Source organism: Cajanus cajan, chromosome 6, assembly GCF_000230855.2.
Source record: "Cajanus cajan strain Asha chromosome 6, NIPB_CcT2T_4, whole genome shotgun sequence".
NCBI lineage: Eukaryota > Viridiplantae > Streptophyta > Magnoliopsida > Fabales > Fabaceae > Cajanus > Cajanus cajan.
The window spans coordinates 51,663,492-51,682,645 of NC_138522.1; the positions used below are offsets into that span (position 1 = coordinate 51,663,492).

General features: G+C 28.4%; 1 protein-coding gene across 3 annotated transcripts; it reads right to left on the reverse strand.

Annotated features, from left to right (window-relative positions):
* Positions 1–435: 435 nt before the first annotated feature.
* TIFY8 (TIFY domain protein 8) lies at positions 436–8,095 on the reverse strand. Of its 3 annotated transcripts, none has more exons than XM_083077567.1 (6): positions 7,688–8,095; positions 6,665–6,844; positions 6,109–6,548; positions 5,894–5,984; positions 1,423–1,651; positions 436–889 (listed from the first exon to the last, which is right to left on the reverse strand). In XM_083077567.1, the coding sequence occupies exons 1-6, from the start codon at positions 7,769–7,771 to the stop codon at positions 801–803; spliced, it is 1,113 nt and encodes a 370-aa protein (XP_082933693.1). In that variant the 5' UTR covers positions 7,772–8,095; the 3' UTR covers positions 436–800. The 3 variants fall into 3 exon arrangements, with proteins under 3 accessions (XP_082933693.1, XP_020202972.2, XP_020202973.2); XM_020347383.3 differs by having other exon boundaries at positions 6,665–6,852; positions 7,688–8,093; XM_020347384.3 differs by having other exon boundaries at positions 5,894–5,981; positions 6,665–6,852; positions 7,688–8,091.
* Between the last annotated feature and the right edge of the window lie 11,059 nt (positions 8,096–19,154).

A 19,154-nucleotide genomic window follows, 5' to 3' on the forward strand; every position in this document is an offset into this window, starting at 1 on the left:
AAGGTCATTACAAAATCTAATCATTAACCGGTATTGTTGGTAGATTTGAGCCAGCCATTGAGGTGACTTGTGTGCTTCACATAATGAATAAATAACACATCATCAACCATTGTTCTAACCTCAACACAATTATTGTACATAAATAAATTAAAATTGGCTTATCAAGTTATTCAAAGTTACTAGAGTAAAAAAGATAAACAATACATTCAGTTTTGATTTGAAATAAATTATCATGCAACTTAATAGTTTAAATTAAAAAGTAAATGTACTTTTATTTTTCACTTTTACATATTTGTTACTCTTATTTTTCACTTTACAAATTTGTCACTCCTCAGGTCACACCCCATTCAATAAAAATTAGAAAAACAACAGTTAGGATGCTCATTTTCTCACCCTGCAGTTAGTGATAAAGTTAAATAATTTTGGTTACAGTAGTTATAAAGTTAAAAATCAGAATTCTTATTAGAATAAAAATTTCCCCTCCTCTCATCATCTCTATCATCTTCTGGTATCTTTTAATAAATGGACGCATAAGACTGAAATCGCAAAGCTCAGCTTTCATATAAGTTATTCCTACAAAAGAGCTACTTTCCCCAATAATTTGACTAAACTGCAATATAGATATTTCCAACAATGAAAGATAAGAAGGGAGGGTAGAAACCAAATTCTTTTTGGGGGTTGAAAGATAAGAAGAAAATTTGACAAATGGATGATACCCCAATGGAACTCAGAATAAGAGAAAGCCCTTAAGCCTTTCAATAAATAGGAACACAAACACAACCTTTAATCCTCAAACTCTATCACTGTGCTCTTTTGTCTTCAGAACTCGGATCTGGTGGTTGGACTGGATTTCTAGTATCTTTCGCAAAAACGCTTCCTTGGTGTGCCCCTATGACCAGTTATTCAACAATGTCAATCAATCACAAATTGAATAGTTCCAAAGATGAGTTGTTATATCTATAGGGTGGTCCACTAGAGTTTTGGACCACCCATGGTCCACTTATTTTTATTGATTAATGAATCATTTTAATATCATTTAAAGTTTTTAAAATTTTACATCATTATATCCAATGGCTATAAATGTCGGATCACTGATGGATTCTGGACCACCATATATATTTCCTTAAAAGATATGAAACTTTGACCTTAAGAACAGAAGCTTATTCCTATAGATCTGTCACAACCAAAATCATGAAAACATTTTGAGTTGGTTTAAGCAAGGTCTATAAGAGAATGTGATAGGTAGATATTCTACTGAATTTAGAAAGCAATGCCTATAAGGTCAACAGAAGAATGACTCAGGAAGGTTCAGTAATCTCTTATTGTTGTGGGGCAAAAGATCTTATATTTTTATGTTGGGAGGTATGATATGACAAAATAGAAAGTAGAACAACCAAACCAGGTACTATGATTGAGGATTACCTGCTGGAGTAGACACTCGATCACCGGGCCCGACGGCATGGCTAGAACTGCCAGTAATAGACAATTTTCCATGAAGCTCGTGTGGGAACGCCACATTACTCACTACACCTGTTTCATTTTCTCCGGTGTGCAAGTTACCGTCACTAACCATCTTTGCAGCAGATTTAGGTGAGAATGCAGTGGACCAAGATCCACCATTTGAACCAGCCAAAGCCATTATAACATCTGCCTGAATGCACCAGAGAGCATGCAGAAGTCATGATAAAACACGAAATATAAAACCACCCTGCTTATTTTGCATGCATATAAATTTCAGATCAGTGGAATGACCCAATAGAGTCAAAAATAAAAGACAGTCTATAACTTGTGAGGCTTAGAAGGCCACAAGTCAACCAACATGCTCTTGAAAACTTGCATGAATATCAAAGCTTGCACATACTTTATATTCAAACTTAGCTAATATGCTAACTGGACGGAGGAAGACCTAGGAAAGCATTAGGAGAAACCATGAAAACAGACTTGGCCCTTTTACTGATACGATTGAAAAGATATTTGTAAATATGTATATAATCTGAAATTTTTACTCTCTTTAATTTTATTTTTTATTTTTTTTTATAAAATATTTTTAATAAATACAAAATTTAAGTATATGTAACCCTTACATCAAGTTATTTTTCAAAAAATTATGAACACCAATCCAACCCAATCTAAATTCATCAAATCAGATAGACCCAATTCAACCCATCTGTAACACTAATTTGATTTTAATGTTAAAACAAACAAGAAAGTTTCTGATTCTCCAAAATGTACTAGAGCAAAACAATCACATTGAGAAACAATAACCAACAATTCAGAATTAATAAGGTGTATCAAGTAAGACGCAGCAATTCAAAGGACTGCCAGCAGATATCTCTTTCATGTTATAGAAATGCCTAATTGACAGATAAACTGATGGCAACTACAGTTCCCCCCGCCCCCCTTTTTCCACTCAGAAATAGGAAGCATTGTGCCCCACAATGTTCACAGAGCATTTAGTTATCATAAACTAGTTTTATTTGATTCCAAACTCGGTGAGCTGTATCATACCTACATTATTTGGTTGTAGTTTTATGATACCTATCATAAACATGAGTAAAAACCACCACTTAATCCCATTCAAAGACAAGGCAATGATTACACACATACTCACAGACTCGGATCCTCTGAAGTGAAGATGGGTATAAAAAGTGCATGCATCTATCTAGCCTTATGAATTAAAGTATCTGCTTAACTAGTTTTAAACAAAAACTTACCAATCACATCAGCGTAATAACAATATATCTGTAAATGAATATAGATTTATAGAAGCTAAGCATAAAACACACAAGTTTGCTCGGTTGAATTAATCCATATTATATGGGGATCCCAGAAGAGAAAATTGATGCAAACAGTAGTAAATGCAAACAAATTTTGGAACTCAAGGCAATCAATGAGATCCCAGAGTTGCATCACATTGCTGCTAACATATCATTTAAGGACAGAGCATATTGTTAAGAACCAAGTACCTCAAAAGCTTAAGCTATTATGTGAAGGCACATGAATGGTTTCATACTATCTTAAATCTTTAACATTCTGTCTCATGCATAAGTCTTTTGGATTGAATTGAAGGAAATTAAAAATAATAATAATAATAATAAATAAATAAATAAATAAATAAATAAAATAAAAAGTTTCTTGAAGTGCAAATTGACAATCACATTGTAACTAAAGTAATAATATTAATTAATATTAGGGGTGTTCAAAAAACTATATTAAACTAAACTATTGTGAAAACTAAACTAAACTATATTTTAAGTTTAGTTTTTAAAAACTAAACTATTATAAAAAGTAGTTTAGTGCACTTTAATTATAAAAAAAAAAATTAAAAAAAAGTTATAATTAGGAAATGTTCTAAATAATTAATTAGAACTAAACTAATAAATAATTAAATTGGATTAAACTAGAAAAAACTAAATTATTTTTATAAAAATTGAACTAAAATGATTTTTATGCTCAATTTTATAAATCTAAAATTATTTTCTAAAAAGTAGTTTGTTAGACCAAATTGTTAATAAAACTGAATTCTCATTATTAATATAAAATAGTTTAGTTCAATTTTTTGGAACTATTTTTTAGTTCAATTCAGTTTAATCAAACTACAATTTTAGTTTAGTTTAGTTTAGTTTAGTTCAACTCTTTGAACAGCCCTAATTAATATACATTTAAGGACCAAAATGACATCAATTAGTTAAGGTTACAAACTTATTTAACATTCTTTTAATTCAGGGACAGATGTGACAACGCATCACTTTCAAGGATAACGTGGTCGTTTACTCATTACATATGTTACAAAAGACAAACATCAATACCTATTTACACTTGGACTAGATTTCAAATCCTAACTAAATAAGGAAACTAAAAATAAAATGTAAGAATATGGAAATCGATCCTAAGATATTGCAGCAGATAATCTTAAATAAGATATAATATTGATATTAGGAAATATTTTTCATATATTCTAAAACACTCCCTTGTGCTATAGCTCACAAAGCTTTGATCTTGTTACAAATCAACCCTTTAATGGAAAATATAATAGGGGTTCCATAAAACATGGGTGGAAAGGCAACTCAGGGATGCTAGACATATCAAAGAGATGAGAATTCCTAGATAGACGGCTTAGCAATAGATAATCATTAGCATAAAGAGCTGGTAACCATGGAAGAAGAGACTTGATGGAATGATTGTCAGTGGAATTTTCTTAAGCAAAAGCATAGCAACTAGCAAGAACTAAGACTTTTCCAAATTCATCACGACACCATAACATGTTGAACTAACATGGATTTTGTTAAGGCTCGTATTATTGGTTCAGCATAGTTATTGGTTGCTAAGAAGTCCTATCTATCCACAAATATAGGTCCAAAAATAACGGCAGATTGTGCAATGACTTGGTAAAATAAGTTGTAGAAACTACAACATAAGTGTGGCATGAAAATCAACTCCTAATATCATCAATACATGTTTCTCAACTAAATCAGAATGATAGTACAAGTTCCAATGAGCACTTAAAACTTTCCGACCACATATGGCTTTAAGAAAATATGATCCCATACTCTTACCAAGAGTGACTTTAAATCACCCCCAATGAGTAAAGCATTGTCATAAACTAACAGTCCCAAAAGCTTAAACTATTAGGTGAAGACAGTTGAATGGATATATATTACACCTCTGAAACTTATCCCACACAAGAACCTTGTGAGCTGAAGCATGGAATGCACAAACCTACCAACCTTGTGCTGGAATTCAACCTTTTATTAGAAGAGTGAGGGCAGCAAGGATCAAACTCCCAATAAGTCATAGAGGCCCTAATATCATGTCATGAACAAACATTCCCAAAAGCTTAAGGTATTAGTATTACCTCTAACAATCACAAACTATTTTATGTAACAAATTGTTTCATGTGATGATTCACAACTGCAAACTAATTGCAGGCCTTATTTCACTGTACAATGGTTTTGATCAAGGAATCAGGAGAAGAGGCTAACTCTAATCTTGAACATTGGAAACAGACATTAGAATCAAAAGGCTTTCACTTGATGAGTAAGACAGAGTATATGCAATACAATTTTAGCAAGCAACAAGAAGAACATTTAGAGGTAAAAAAAAATTAAAAAAAAAAAAAGGAAAAGTCATGCCATAGGTTCTAAAACCAATATATCTGAGATCAATATTAAAAAATGATATAGAAATTAATGAAAACATCACACACATGACACAATATATAACCTCAGAGGTTAAAATAGAAAAAAAAGTTAGAATTTTGATTTAAGAGCCTAACTCAACCCCTCAAAATCAGCTTGTAAAGTAAAGATTGTCAAGTTCTATGAACTCCATTTAAGCCATATCTCTAATCAATGTGGGACTAAACCACTATCCTTGAGGCTGCAACTAAGGAAGCCCCCCAAGAGGCCACAGGGTAACTATCAAGATCAAAGGGAAGTTGGGCTTTAAAAGGAATGACAAAAAAAAATTAGAGTAACAAATGAATATGTAAACATGGATGTGCAACCACACAAGAAAAGATAAAATACAAAATGATTGGATACAAAGATCTATTGCTGTGACACCTATCAAGGAAAAAATTAATAGAAAATTGTTTAAGGTAATTTGAACACATGCAAAGAAGGCTATTGGATGCACTAATTAGAAAAATAGATTTGTGGTTTTTATTCTAGTGAAAAGGGGTAGGGGGAGACCATATAGGACATCAGAGGAAATTATTAAAAGAGATCTCTTGGTGATTCCACAAACAATATCCCTTGAAATTTGGTTTTTAACCGAACCCAATCACATCATGTAACCCATATAGCTAACCTTACCTGGTGGGATAAGGTTATTATTGTTATTTCACTAAACGCAGTAAACAAATATGTAATACTAACAATAGATGTCAAACCTTATGAGGGTGAACATCATCAAAAACATGAGCTTGGCCTCCATAAAAAATAGTCATCTGGCGACTGGCAGATGTTAGCCCATGTTGACTGCTGTCAACACCAAATGCATAAAGTCAAGCAACTTCTCCTTTTTCCAACGTAAAGGGAGCAAAAAAAAAAAAAAAATAAAGGAATCAAGGGGACATGAAAAACTGTCTCTATAAGAAAGACTTACCTTGGAGGTGTGGATGACTCTATTATATTAGTTACAGGCTTCGGCCTGCAGCCACCAAGCAGCACTGCAGATGAAGCTTTCTCAGTGGCTGTAGCATTTGTATTCATAGAACTTAAAATTCCAGGGCCCTTGATTCCAGTTCTAGATCCTTCATCAGCAGCTGACTGAGAGATGAATGAAGGACCAGCATTGGTATCCCTAATCTTGCTCGAAGCCATTTGGTGCACAAAAGGCGCCAATTGCCCTCCACGCGGCGGATGCTGCATGGATGGGCCAACATTCATGAGAATGGATCGCTCCCACTTATTCGCATCAATCTTAGTGCTTGTGGGAGGCTGAAATATCTGGGAAGAAGATGGCTTCATTGACTGCATACCAAGTAACACTTCATCGTCATTGGGTCTCCTAGACCTCTCTCCTCCAGCTGCATTCCGAAGGACCTGTGTAAAATCAGAACTCGAGATATCAAATGAAAGAAGACAAAAGCAAAGGTGTTTTTCCTTTTTTGTCAATGAGAACATTGGAGAAGAATATTTAAGCGACGATTCAAAGCAACCTTCATCAAATGTGAGTTTTGAAAGGAATCAGGGACCATTTGGAAGGCATCTCTGGAGGAACCCATAAAAGTGGAATCAGAATTACTTCTCTTGCTTCCCACTAATCTGTTACTTATCTCAGTGCCAGAAAAATCACTCCTCGGGCCATAGAATGGAACTCCCTCTAGATGATTTCCTACCTGTTTCTCTACCAAATTGATGAGGGGAAAAACATTACATTCATAGAAACCAAAACCCTTAAAAGTTAATAGAAACTTCCATAAATAGTTTGCATTTTCAACTAAAAAAAAAATCCACTAAGAATGGCAATTTATAGATGAAAAAGGTAAGAAAAGAAAATAGAGACAACACAACAACCATAACTGTGATTAAATCCTAAAACCCCATACCATCATTATTGCCCAATGCACAAATGTTGACTGAACATAACAGTTTTCTACTGAAAACCAAAGAAAATTTCAGCATATAAAATTGTATTGTAGAAGAGAGAAACGAAGAATCAAGTCAAAGACCCAACAGCAAAACAAAAGAGACAGCTGAAAAACCCTACAACATACTCAGACACCAGAAGAAAAAGGAAAACCCACAAACTAAAAACACACTAGCTGATAAAGAGTTAAAGCCGTTAGAGAACGAAGAAACAAAAGCTCAAGAGAAAAAAAAAGGGGTAAAGAAAACATATCACCTATGAAGGAAACAAAGACAACAGAAGCAACTTAACCCAACACTTACCTCACTCACTGAACTAATCCATCAGAAAGGTACCCCACAAAACCAAAAGAGAAAGAGATGGTAGAGAACATCACTGGATGAGATTCAATGCTAAATTGCTAACCAAAGCAAAGCTTCAAGGGCAAAGGGTCATAATAATAATAATAATAATAATAATAATGCCCCTTAAAAAAAATCATTTTTTTATAAATTTTTTGCCTTTTTATTCTTTTGATTACAAAAAACTGAAAAGTGAAAGAGCAAAGGGGTTGAAGTAAAGTAGCATAGCACAGGAACATGAGTGAACTGACCGGAAGCGATGTCAGAGGTGGAGGAGAAGGGGCCACGTGCTCCGGCGGAGGAGGCGGAAGCGGAGGGCTCCGGCAGCCTGACATCGGCGGTTTTGGGGGAATCAGCGGCGGACTTCATGCCGAGAAAGTCATGGAGCACGAATTGATGGTTGGAAGTGTTGTTGGCATTGTGAGGCATGGCCATTCTCAGCATCGCCATGACAAAGCCATCATCTGAGCGACGCAGAGAGAGAGAGAGAAATAAAAAAGCAAAAGGTTCTTTGTTTGTTGGCAATTGTTCATTTTTATGGGCACATGTCTGTCTCTGTTATGCTGTCCTGTGTGTGTGGGTATATATGTAATGTTGTTGTTGTTGGTGTTAATGTAATGATGATAAACTTGTTGTGACTTTTGTCAGATTTTGTTCTTCCTTTCTTGGAGAGAGAGATGATTAATCTAAGTCTAACTAAAACTAAACTAATCATGGTCCAATTTGGGTTGGGTTGGGGAGTTACTTGGATCTCTTTACGTTACATTCTATTTCTATCTCTTCTTTATTGCTAACTGCACTCTGCACTTCTTATTTTCTAATCATCCATTATTTTTTATATTATGTTTTCTAATAATTTCAAGCGTGTGATTTTAGTGATAGAAGTTAATTCACACTTAAATAAAATAAAAGGTTCAAATTTTATTTTTTAAAGTGTCTCTAACATAACAAGAAAATTAATCATTATTATCAGCGATGAATATTTCAAAGAAAAAAAAAGTATTATGTCGCCTAATCTAAATATATGCCTTTCTTTTTTTCCCAACTTGGAACTTTTAATTTAGTTCGATTCAAGCCACGTAAGACTATTTTAGCCTCAAAAATATCTTCTTCTTTTTCATATTTGAACTTGGAGCTTCCCTCATCCCATAAGACTTATAGTCTGTTTGCTTTTACGTTTGAAAACTTGGACGTGATTTTGAGAAGCAACTATTAATTGTTTTTGCTGCGTTAAAAATAGGGAAAAATGTGGATCTCAAACATATTACCAAACACGCACTTAGATACAATTTTTTAAGATATATTTAGGTTTTTTTTTAATCAGAATCGGAGAGTCTATATTTAATACAAACTTCATTGATATATACTTATATGATTAAACTTAAATTTTGATTGAAAAATAATATTAATTATATTTAAATAACTGTAATTATGTTTTGTCGAAATATTTATTCTCATATTTATTAGAATTTTATAAGAATACAAAAAGATATTTCTTTATGTGTTTTATTGTCAATAATGTAAAACTTTCATATTTTACATGTTTCTTATTCCTATGATAAATGATGGGTATCAATGGTGGCTTTGAGCACAGCGTAGTGGGACAACCGTCCAAAACCCTATTGTTGGAAAGACAAAAAAATTATTTAATTTATATAATATAAATATATATATATATATATAAGGAGGGTTCAAATGACACTGGTGTAACTTTTACTAAGTGTTACACCGCTTAATAACTTTATATTAAATGCGAATTTTGAAAATCTAACCGTTAGATTGAAAATTCATATCTCTTAGATCATATATGTCAAATTTTGTTAAAATTGAACAACAACTTGAAAGTAATCAAAGTATTCATATTTTAGTATATTTTGAAATGTATATATTACGTCAATTTTGTTTATGAGAATGAAGTATCAAATCATCTTATATTAATATAAAATTTGATATATACGATCTAAGAGATATGAACTTTCAATCTAACGGTTGGATTTTCAAAATTCACATTTAATATAAAGTTATTGAATGGTGTAACACTTATTAAAAGTTACACCGGTGTCGTTTGAACCCTCCTATATATATATATATATATATATATAATTAAATTATATAAAAATATATTAGAGAAAATAAATTAATTGTGAAAAATTAATGAATAATTATTTTCCTACTAGCTAACAAAAATATACCCATAATTTTAGGAAAATAAATTAATAATATTAAATATAAAGATAAAAGTGCAATATATTATTTTTTTTCTCTCAATATAAATTTTTATAAGTGTTAATTTGAGATCATAAATTAGGATTATTTTTAACTTTCTCTTCTTCATCTTTAATTTCTTTAATTTTTTTATTTTTTAAATCATGATTTATCTTATTTTTCTGAATTTTGAAATCAAATTATCAATATTCATCTCTCCACTATAAATTTTTTTTGTGATATATCACCGTTATTAATTGATATATGTAATGATTTCTAAAAATAACTCATTATTCCGTATATATTTTTCATTTCACATTTCTTCACTAATTTTCACTTTTTATTAAATAAAAAAATCTAAATTTAATAATGCTAAACAAACATATTAATGAAAATAGCATTTATGGGTATAGTACTCCTGGAAATGAGATTTTCAAGAATACAATTATATCTCAAAACAAATATCCCTTTATAAGTATTAAACTTCATTCACCTAACATCTCTATAAATAGGTTTCACCTATATTTTCACATTTTTACATTTTATCAATAAATATGGATTAAATATATTTTAAGTTTTCAGCTTTTGTTAAATTTTTTTAATTCTTAAACAATCTTTATTTAATTTTATTTTCTAAAAATTTTCTTCATGAACAAAAGATCATGACACGAAAGACAAAATTTTTTTTATCGATATACTGACTTTAAAAGTTATTATTTTTTATTTTAAAATAGTTAATTTAATTTTTTTATTAAGAAAACTAAAATAATCATAAAATATTATCATTAAAGACTAAAAATATATTATTTAAATTAAGGTACAAAAATAATTACTTTTTTATAAACAAAAAACTAAACGCAATTTAAAAAAATATATATATTTAAACCATTTTTTTAAAAAGAATGGTCGGTAAAAGGAAAATGAAAAATGTTCAAGTAGGTTTCACATTTTTTTATACTTATTTTATAAGTCCTACATACAAACAAATGAAGCATCAAAACTAATAGAATAATTTACCATATATTATTAATAATAACAAATTTAAAAATATTTTTTCTTTTCTTTTTTATATAATGATTATAACCAAAGTAAATAACATTTTTTTCTTCCTTCATCATTTTATTTTATTTTGTTGAATTCCTTGCCATTATCATTTACGATAAAATCAAAAGGTTCTCTTTTATCTAATATTTATTGGTTATTAATTATTTTTTACTTTTTTACTAAATGTAATGAGATAAATAAATTATCCAACAATGTTAGCACCATTGAAAAATAATTGAATTAAAATATATCAATAATATGAACATTGTTATTATCAATCGACACATATAAACAGTGATTTGGTTTGTTTTTAAAAACTTAAAATATCAATGGGCACTGAGATTGGAGGAAAAATGCTTGTAGAAGTAGAACCAAGTGGCTAATAATTTATGTGTATATATATGATAAATTGGTAGAGAGATATATATGAACTATTTATTGCATTGTAGTTGCATCAGGCTGAGTTGAGATGAATGCAGAAAGAAAGGTATTATACTATAGTTCACAATCAATAATAATATATGTATTCAATATAAAAATATCATTATTGAAATGTGTTACTAAAAAGTCAAGGTTTATATGTGACATCACTAACATCTTTATTGCACACACGAACGATGATATAATGAGATAATGATAGCAGGCCACTAACATCTTTTGGAAAATCATATTTCTCTCCCACTCCCTCTTTACACACCAATTTACAAAATTAATACTTCCTCCTCCCCACAATAAATCTCGTGGGTAAGAAAGAAATTTTAGTTTAAAAATAATTTTTATTTTAAATTTTCAATATAATATTATGATGTTAATTATAAGTAATAAATTAAAGAAAAAAATTAATTATAAACGAAAATCATTAATTTTAAAATTATTTAAGATTAATTTTTTATATCTTTTATTTATTGTTAATTTTATTTTTTATGTATTCACTTATAACTAACATTAACTATAACAATAATTTAAAGAAAATAATATATTTGAAATAAATTTAAATTTATAATAAAATCATTTTCATTATTTATTTTTATGTTACTTACAATAAGGATCGAAGTTAATATTAATTACTAATTTTTTATTTATATTTTTAATATTATTCTTTTAAAAATTTGTCGTTGCGTTACATTATTTTTAGTAAATATGACTAATAATAAGATTAGTTTTGTCAAATTATTATTCTTTTTTTTTATTAATTAGTTTTTCTTACCTGGCTTAAAAGAAACCTAAGATAACAGTTAAAAATGTTTTGCAAAATTAAAATTGACTCAATCCCACGTTTAAAGATGATATACAAATAAATAGTTCACAAATTATGACTATTAAAAAAATTTAAGTGAACAAAAGAATTTATTAAACAATTTTAATAATATTCTTTTAAAAATATTTCGTTGTGTTACATTATTTTTAGTAAATATGATTAATAATAAGATTAGTTTTGTCAAATTATTATTCTCTTTTTTTATTAATTAGTTTTTCTTACCTTGCTTAAAAAAAACTTAAGATAACAGTTAAAAATGTTTTGTAAAATTAAAATTGACTCAATCCCACGTTTAAAGATGATATACAGATAAATAGTTCACAAATTAGGACTATTAAAAAAATTCAAGTGAACAAAAAAATTTATTAAACAAGAGTGTGTGTGCGTGCATGTATGTGTACATGCATGTGCGTGTGCGTGTGTATGCTTGCGCGCGTGTGTGCACGTGTGTGTAAGAAATAAAGACTCTTTTTCAATAATCACACACATATTAATAAGATATTATTAAAGTTTGTTTGAATACAAATTATTAAACATTTTACATAAGATCCCAAATATACATGTGAATTATATTAAGAATGTGGGAAAGAAAACAACTATTTGGAAAAGATAATTTCTTTGGTTTGAAAAAATGACAAATATCATACAGATGAGTGAGATTGGGGAATCCAAGAGAATGAGTTTTTTCTTTTTTAATAATATTAGGATGAAGGGTGTCCTAATCTAAGGTACCAGACATTATAAATTGATATATTTTGTGGTGTGGACATTTACTTGGTATTTTGTTTGAGGCAGAATCATCACATAAGCCATCATGTGCTTTAGTAGTACAAATGATCTTCAGGGTTATCTATTTAGATGGGTCGTTAATGAATTCAAGATTATGATATTATTTTAAAATGTGAAGTGTTATTTTAAGATATATTTTAAGTATATATCATGATTATAAGATTGAGGTTACGTACGATGAATTTGTTTAGTCGTGCAGTGATACATATGAGGTCATCTGAACCATGAAATGAACTTCAGTTGCATACATCATTGTATTTGTGTTGGCACTTGCTAATGTATATTGAAGTCATTCTCATGCTTTCAAATTATCAATTATTGTTCCTTTTTGGTACCAAACATATTTTCTAATGAACCTTATTTTACTTAGCAGATTCTCTAATAAATGAAAAAATGTTTTTGCTTTCTGAATTATGGATCATATGCTTCATCTATGTTATATATTTTGCCAAGTGACAAGTTATTTCATGAGGGACACAACACACAAGACATCAAATTGCAAAGCTTTGGAGCCACAATCACGAGTCATGTCTTTGCGCATTCTCTGGAAATTGCTATCACGGGAAAACATAAACACTGCCCTCAAAATCTTAACACTCCATTTTTACTTCCTATTAGACATGTCAATCTAACCAGCCCTGAGTACCTGCCCGAACCCATCCCGATTTGGACGAGAAAAATTTGTGTTTATCATATTCGGGTTCGAGTTTTCCCGATTGATAAAATCGGGAGTGGAGGTAGGAACGGGAATGTTAATACTCACCCCGCCCTTACCTACGTCCTCGTCCCGTTTAATAATATAATTAAAAAAAAATTATTTTTATATATATAAATCAAAATTAGAAATATTTATATGTAAAAATTTATATTATTTTATTTTTCTTTTATTTTTTTTTAAATTTGTTCATATTTATTTAAAAGAAAAAAGAAAAAAATAAGAGTGAAAGCAGGGGCGGAGCGAGGAAACCCGAACCCCGCCAGAGACGGGAATGAGTATCCAAATTTTACCCTCAATAGGTATCGGAAGCAGTTTAAATTTGCAGAAGCGAGGCGGGGAATGTAAAACTCGCCCCCACCCCGTTACCATGCCTACTTCCTATAATTTTAATCTTTGATTTTATTTTTATTTTTATCTCTCAAAAAGTTACACTCTCCATTATCTTTTACACTTTTCGTTATCTTTTATAATATAAAAAATTTCTTAAATATATACAAACTTCTACAATTTTTTTACTGTATTTAATGATATTTTTCTTGTAACATACTTTATTTAATGTATGATTCTTTAGTTTCACCTTTTTCATGGGCAGTTTAAGAAACATATTATGAGATTAGTAAACTTTAATGTAATTAATTGATTTCTTAATATGTGTGATTTTTTTTTTCTTATAAAAGACTAAAAGAGTACACAGAAAGTATATATAAAATTATTATTTTTAATTCTTATTAATATATAACACGTGTCAACTAATTATATATATAATCATTTTAATGAAAGGTCAATGATCATCATAAGCAGTAACTACTGATGTTTCTGGTACAATATATTGGCATATAATAACTTTTTTCTTTTTCTAGATCTCCAAAATAAATATGATTTATTGACCAAAAATACAGTTGTTGCAAATTTTGGATGATGTGACAAAATAGTATTTTACTCATTTTATAAAGATCAAAAATAAATATTTCAAATTTTAGAGATTGGAAAAATATAAAAATAAAATTAAAATTTATTCATTCAATATAATTTTAATTATATTGAAATTTAATAACTTTTTATTGATTGATAGTTGATTATATAATTTTTCTACATCATAATTATTAAACTCAAAATAATAGTATAATTAAAACATAATTAATTTTTAAATCTGATGATGAAATTGAAATAGATATTTGAAGACTAAGTTTGGCCTCATTGAAGTTATTACACACTATTTTTTATTATAAAAAATATCAAGTTAGTCAACCTCTACCATTGTCTTGGTATATGATCTGATTCCCTCTAAATTTTCTTCTGAAAGATGCCAAATGTGGACAAATTGCATGCTTTTGAAGGGTATGAATGAATTTTAAAGTTATTCTTGAAATAATTTGCTCTCTTCTTATTAATTCTATATATTATTACATTAAAATATAATTAATAATTTACTATGTAATTAATTTAAATTTATATATAAGTAAATTAAGTTTTTTTTTTTTTTAAGTTTTTGGGACTCCGGCAGATTTCTCCAGCCCCAGCAGAAATGTAATTTTCATTTTCATTTTTCGTATATTAATCAAACATCCTAAAAAATTAAAGAAAAGAAGAAAAAAAAGTTAATGAAAGATGTCATTGCCTGCAAGCATTGGAGTCCCCGTACAACAAAAGGCGACATTGTATTTTTCTTTGTTTGATTGGAAAGTTATCACCAAATACCAAATTATTGGAAAGACTAAAAGTTGTTTATATAAGTTTTTTTTTTTACTTCGTTAATTAAAAATCAAAGTTAAATTCTTCTCTTAGATATAGAGTCACAATTAGAATTTTTTTTTTATAAAGATGAATCCAACGAAAATAAGTTAGGTTTCTTTATCAAATGGAAAGGAAAAAAAAAACGAACATTGAAGAAATTATTTAAAGAGGGCTTATTTGAATTTTAATGAACTAAATTCGATAAAATTAATTTTGAATGACATAAAAATGTGTTTAAATATATTTTAATTAATATTTATTTTATAAAATACTAAAATTTAATAATGACTAATATTTTAACTTATACATTAGACGTGATAATTGTATATTTTAATATTATAAAATATTGAAATTTAAAATGTTTTTATAAATATAAATGGTATCATAATTATAAATTATCATAAATAAATATTTTTCAAAATATCTATAAAAAAACACGGCAAAATATCATCTCTAAGTTATATATTATAATTCATGATATAACCTTAAATGTAAAAATAAATACTACTAATTATATATTATAATAAAAATAAAAAATATATTATATTATACTTGACTGACACTTGAACAATCGATAATCGGATAAATCATTTTAAATGACATTCTAAGTAAGTCATTCAACATATTTAAGTATCATTTAGACAATCGAAGATGTTAATGGACCATCAATAAGAAAGGATAAAGCTCAACATCGAAATGCATTCTAAGTAAGCCATTTAGCACACTTGAGTACTTCTTTAGGCAATCGATGATGTCAAGGGACCATGTAAGCTCAATAGATGAACGCACTCAAAGTAAGTCATTCAACACATCTGAGCACCCCTTAGACAATTAAGGACACTAAATGACCACCAACAAGGAAGGATCAAGCTCGACACCCAAACACACTCCAAGTAAGTTATTCGGTGCACTTTAGTACCCTTTAGGCGATCGGGGATGTTGAGTGGTAGATTAGGTTGATTAATAAGAGGGAAATTGATAACTGAGTCAATACATGATGAAATACGAAATAAGAACATGTTACTTAATTGGTAATCCTGAACCAAGGTCCATTAGGATTTAGACTCATCACAATTAGTATAAATGATATTGTACATCAAGATAAAGTCATTGTTCATAATACATATTCATATGTATTATATCAAGTGAGTTACTTGAACGTCAAAATGTTTTTTGTAGGTACATCCCCCTCAATATAATAAGACAACTGGTTTGGAGAATGAAAAATAAAAAAGGCATCAAAGAGCAAGAGAGGAAGTCAAAGGTACTGTGAGACAAATAGATTATATAGTCATTTCTTTCAAATGTGTCTAGCATCTAATATGATTGTTTTTTAAAATGATTTTATTTTCTAAAATTGTTTATCTTTTCAACATACTTAGAAATCTAATTTGACACATATTACTTTTGTGTAGGGAATTGAAATATTGAGACCTTGACATATATACTTAATTAAATAATATAATTATTTATCAACTGTGTTATATCATGTTTGCAAGTGTTTTTTGTGGGACATATTTATGAATGGCAACGGGGTGAGGCGGGTAAGGGTTTCAATATTTTTGTCCACATTCTCATATCCTATATCCATCTCCATTTTCATATTCGATGGGTATGAAATTTGTGTCCTATCTTTATTCCTATCGGATATCAAGTATACCTGAACCTGTCCAAAATTAATTAAATATTTTTTACAAAAAAAAATATTTTTAACATAAAATAATAATTACAGAATTATATTAGTTAAGTTTCATTTTGAAATAAATTTAAATTAAAGCAAGATTTGCACAAAATGTCTAGTAAATTATTAAAAAAATTAAAAATTTTAAAGCAGATACGGATATGAGTATAATATGAGGTGTATGCATATGCTCATCCTCGTCTCTATACTCGATTCAATAAATTATGTATTGGTCGTACTTGTATTTGGTCAAACCAAATATTTTTCGTCAAAGTCGAAACAAGTTCGAACATTACTCACGGATACAATTTTACTTGTTATCCCTAGATATAGTTGTAGTGCAATGAGGTATCTACATAAATATGTTTTCATATTAGTATGATATTATTCACTTTAAGTTTAATCTCTTATGCTTTTATTTTTTGTTATCACTTAAAAGACCTCTTACCAATAAAAATATTATGTGTTCATAAACACACATGTCATGTTCATCCTTTTATTTTAATGATGTGAGACTCTAATTGTTCCTCCAAAAACTCTTCCCCAAACAAATGACCATGGTTTTAACTTTCCTATGCAACATAAGTCATATTTTTAGTCCACTAGTAATTCAATAATGGCTCGTAAAATTTAATCATTCTCTAAGTATTTGCACGTCATTCCATTGTTGGTTTACGATAACAGGACACACTTTTTAACCTTCATGTTAATAGGAAAATTCTTCATACATGGATTCACAATTAGGAAGACTTTTGACATAAGGTTCTAATATCCATATCTATAGCCTATTTCATCATACTTGCCTAGTTGATTATTTGGTTAAAATCATAAACTCTAACAACACTTGTAAATTGGGGGTTCTCTCATACATATATTTTCATATTAGTATAATATTGTTCATTTTAGACTTAAGTTTACAAAATTTTACTTTTAGTCATCACCTAAAAAGTTTATTACCAATAAAGACACATGAACTCCTAGTAAAAAAAAAATATTTATATTTTAAAAAAAATAATCTTCTAAATACTTGCAGAAGAATATAAAAAAAAGCATCCCAAGTTGTTTATATTTTTTGGGTTTTAAAACAAGTACCTTTGAAATAATTTAAAAATAATTAAATTTAAATAGGAAATAAATTGTTTAATAATGTAGAATTATTTAAAAAATATATTTCTTGAGGAAAAATGGAGGAAGAAATCAAACAATATTGTCTGTGCCAAATATAGTTCCACTCCACAGATGAGAGAACCTCGATATTACTGCATGCTTGTTTCGAAAATCAAAATTTACATCGATGTGACTTCTCAGCTTGATACTTGAAAGCTACGTCTAAGGTTGCTTTTACTCCACAAAAGGAGAATAAAAACAAGTGTCTTTCTTTATGCTAAAAAAAAGGAAAAAGAAAAACGTGTTTCAAATAAAGGTGGCAAAAACATTATTTAACATGCTTATTTAAAAATATGTATTTTATATTAATTAAAATTTATTAAATATAATAAAATTATGAATAAAATCTATTAAATAAATAATAATAATAATAATAATAAGTATTATAAAAATAATGGATGAAAAAGTATATATTTAACATTTGTTTTTCTAATTTATTTTATTGATTGAGATTTCACATTAATTCAAAATGTAATTCAAGTAGTGTATATAAATAAAAAATAATAATTTTTTTACGAATTGATTTTGTAGGTTTATTAAGTCTAAAACTTAAGTTATAAATTAATATAATTTTATGCCCAAAGATATAACTAAATAGTATATATATTCACATGTAAATAATGTACTTTATGTATGTTTTAGAGATTTATAAACCCAAATCAAAACTATTATTTGATATTTTATAATAATTAATCAATCTAAAATCTTTCTTATATTATTTTTTTTTTACAAAAAACTATTCGTTAAAGTAAATTCTTAATTCAATAATTAATTGGTAGAGCAAGTAGCTGGGAGTTTTTATTTATTTTTATTTTTAAAGAAGATAAATTCAATGCTATCAATTAAAACAATCATTTTCCTTAATAACGATATTAATTAAGTCATTTTTATATAAAAATAGGTTTAGTTAATTTATTGATTCATTCAAAATCAATGCTTCCGTCTATTGTTTTTGACGGCGGTTACATATAATTAATAAGATATAATAATTTTTAAAAACGAAAAACATGATCATACCAAATATAAATATACATTTAAGTGGTATATTTATTAAAAATAAAATACAAGTAAAATACAATGCTTAAGGAAAAATTTTAATAATTAAAAAAAATATTTGGTGGG